The following is a 3820-nucleotide window of genomic DNA, read 5'->3' on the forward strand; positions in this document are numbered from 1 at the left end:
CCATCCAAAACCGGTGGTTTGTTAGTATTTATGTCCTCTCTCATTAACTTAGCTCTTTTATCTGAAATTCGAGCTTTGAAATACTCGAATGTTGATACGACATTTTATGACTCGAAATGTAGTCAGTGGATGGGTAATTATTTGGGTATACAGTATGATCTTCTTGATTATTATTGGTAGTGCTATTCCACAAGCGACTTATATCTTATATGGTAGATTAGCTACTATCGTATATCTTACTACCGGATTGGTTCTATGCTTATACTAAATCAATAGTTATAATGACTACAGCTTCCAAGCAAACATGATTACCGTGATATTGAAATCCAACACTTTTAGCTGTCTTAAGCAGTCCAGTGGGTGGTGGTGTACTGCAATCATAAAGAACTTGGTTGTCTGTATCTCATAACCGGAGTCATCTTCAGTATTCTAGGAACTATAATGTCTTTGTTTATTCGATTTGAGTGAACACATAAGATCATCGATTTAACGGATGCTCCTGAAAGTAACGGTACAAGCTGTAAACAAAGGACTCCTTAACTTAAACTGAGGAGTCAAGTAGGTACAAACCGTACAAGGATTAATTATGTCCATCTGTGCATCTAAGTTGAGACTATCGGTTATATATTTTAGACGCTAACTTCCCGGCTAAACATCCCTTTTCTTTGAAACACACTTCCCTTCTCGCCGTTAGCATGATCTCAAAGTACCAGAAGCCATGTGATCTATATAGTATAACGGGACATTAGACCGAACCTGCGATAGATAAATATATCTTGGATGATTGTATATTAGCGGCTAAATGTCAATCAAACATGCGAATTTTAGGTTTCCATGAAATCTATTTGGAAGAAGAGGCTTGATAGTACTACCGTAAGTACATAATATACAGTCCCAGCAGTAGCGGTTAAAACTATAGAAGAGTCGAGTATTATCCATGCATACCAGGCGTAAAAAGCGTTCATCCAGTTACTAAACAGGTGCCAGGCCAACAAGAATCCGATCCGTGTATTCCGTACAGACTAACATTAAGAAGGCGACTACCAAAGTGAATGTCATGATATTCGTACAGCTTGTATACAAATGTTGGTTTTTCAAATATACGCTGGATACCACTATACTTAATGCAGAGCATAGTTAAGATGATAACTATTGTGGATATAGAACCAATTGAACACCATGTATTAATATAACAAAGATAATCAGGGTAATCTGGTATCCTTCTTGGCATAACGTTGAAACCAAGTATATGCATAGGGATGAAAATTAATAAGATACTACCTAAGAAGACTACAAACCAGATGCTTAAATATGGAGAAGCACCGGTATTTACATGGAATAGATTTACAGTATCTCCGAACATATCTCTGCTATAGAAGATAAAGCCACATATAGTAGCTAGTACTGCACCAAGAGATAATACGAAATGGAAATGAGCTACAATATAGTATGTATCATGTAGGGCAATATCCATACCAGCGTTACCCATAACTACACCTGTAGTACCACCTAGAGTAAACAATAGGATAAAACTAAGAGCAGCCCATAGATCTACAGTTTTGTAGTTGTATGGCTAGCCATATAGGTACCTAACCAGTTGAAAATCTTAGTACCGGTAGGAATTGCAATCATAATAGTCATAGCAGAGAAATAAGCTCTGGTATCTACCTCTAGACCGACTGTCATCATATGATGTGCCCATACTAAGGAACCTAGAATAGAAATACAACCCATAGCTAAGATCATAGATTGTCCACCGAAGACAGATCTAGCAGCATACATAGATAATGTCTGCGAGACTACACCAAAAGCAGGTAAAATTAGAATGTATACCTCTGGATGTCCGAAGAACCAGAATAGATGTTGATAAAGTACACTATCACCAGAATACATAGAATCATAAAATTCAGTGTTTACGTGTAGATCAAGAAGGATCATAACTAATCCACCAGTAAGAATAGGTAGAGTGAAGACTAACATAAGGGCAGTAAATATGATAGCCCAGATATATAGAATATAGTTCTTAGCACCAGCATTAGAACCCATGAAGACGCAAGTACCAAGGAAGTTAATAGAACTTAAAATACTACTAATTCCTAGTACTGCAAGACCTCCGATAATCCAATCAGTTGCCTCTGGATTTAACACCATCAAGCTAGTACTTAGTGGAGGATACATTGTCCAACCAAGACCACTACCAAACTCGGAACAAATACTTTGAGTTAACAACACAGAACCTAATGGTACTAGAAAATAGGAGATCGCGTTAGTTCTTGGGAAAACGACTTCCGAACCACCAATATATATTGGTACAAAGAAGTTACCATATCCTCCGTACAAAGCAGGCATTAAGAACATAAAGATCATAGCTAGGCCATGTATCGTTATTATCACATTATAAGTAGCTATCGTCTCTGTACAAATGATCCGCGATCCAGAACTGTATAACTCAAATCGAATAAACAAAGACATTATAGTTCCTAGAATACTGAAGATGACTCCGGTTATGAGATACAGACAACCAAGTTCTTTATGATTGCAGTACACCACCACCCCACTGGACTGCTTAAGACAGCTAAAAGTGTTGGATTTCAATATCACGGTAATCATGTTTGCTTGGAAGCTGTAGTCATTATAACTATTGATTTAGTATAAGCATAGAACCAATCCGGTAGTAAGATATACGATAGTAGCTAATCTACCATATAAGATATAAGTCGCTTGTGGAATAGCACTACCAATAATAATCAAGAAGATCATACTGTATACCCAAATAATTACCCATCCACTGACTACATTTCGAGTCATAAAATGTTGTCGTATCAACATTCGAGTATTCAAAGCTCGAATTTCAGATAAAAGAGCTAAGTTAATGAGAGAGGACATAAATACTAACAAACCACCGGTTTTGGATGGGATTACTTTTAACACCGCATAATATGCTAAAAAGTACCATTCAGGTACGATATGAAGCGGAGTTACAAACCGGTTCACTGGTATGGAGTTATCTGGGTGCGATAATTCAATCAAACCAAAAGCCGTTTGTAAGAAAATTAAACCAATTAGATAATATGTAGATAGGGAACAAACTGTCTCCAGACGTTCTTAACCCAGCTCACGTATTACATCTGACGGTGAACTAGCGTTCCTAACTGAATCTTGTTCAATAACAAGGGAGTAATGAGCCGACATGGAGGTGCTGATACAATCCGAGGATTAGAACTCCCAATATTATCTGACCTGTTATCCCCGGCGTACCTTACGACCGTTATATGATTTAGAGATAGAATGTAATGTGGATTAATATCCACATGGTTTCTACAAAGTGTAGATATAAATAGTGAATGGTTCTGTAAAGATCTTGCATAACATACCTTTAGATTTGCTTAGCATTATAGAGCTTGTAGGCATGTAAGTAACTAAAGAACTATAGATACTTGAGTGAAGAATACAAGGATAGCTCCAACAATAACATGGCTAAAATGTATACCAGTTAAGATGAAAAGTCCATTACCAAATGCATTATCATTAATATAAAGAGATAGTCCTAAGTATTCCGTACAGACTAACATTAAGAAGGCGACTACCAAAGTGAATGTCATGATATTCGTACAGCTTGTATACAAATGTTGGTTTTTCAAATATACGCTGGATACCACTATACTTAATGCAGAGCATAGTTAAGATGATAACTATTGTGGATATAGAACCAATTGAACACCATGTATTAATATAACAAAGATAATCAGGGTAATCTGGTATCCTTCTTGGCATAACGTTGAAACCAAGTATATGCATAGGGATGAAAATTAATAAGATA

At 36.6% G+C, this 3820-nt stretch overlaps 1 protein-coding gene across 1 annotated transcript; it reads right to left on the bottom strand.

Annotated features, from left to right (window-relative positions):
* Positions 1 to 2646: 2646 nt before the first annotated feature.
* Positions 2647 to 3602, bottom strand: BESB_024780 (cytochrome b; the record flags this gene model as incomplete). The annotated part of the gene is made up of 2 exons (XM_029361166.1): positions 2647 to 3093; positions 3438 to 3602. The coding sequence occupies 2 exons, from the start codon at positions 3600 to 3602 to the stop codon at positions 2647 to 2649; spliced, it is 612 nt and encodes a 203-aa protein (XP_029214718.1).
* Between the last annotated feature and the right edge of the window lie 218 nt (positions 3603 to 3820).

The sequence above is a fragment of the Besnoitia besnoiti genome (assembly GCF_002563875.1).
Source record: "Besnoitia besnoiti strain Bb-Ger1 chromosome Unknown contig00139, whole genome shotgun sequence".
NCBI lineage: Eukaryota > Apicomplexa > Conoidasida > Eucoccidiorida > Sarcocystidae > Besnoitia > Besnoitia besnoiti.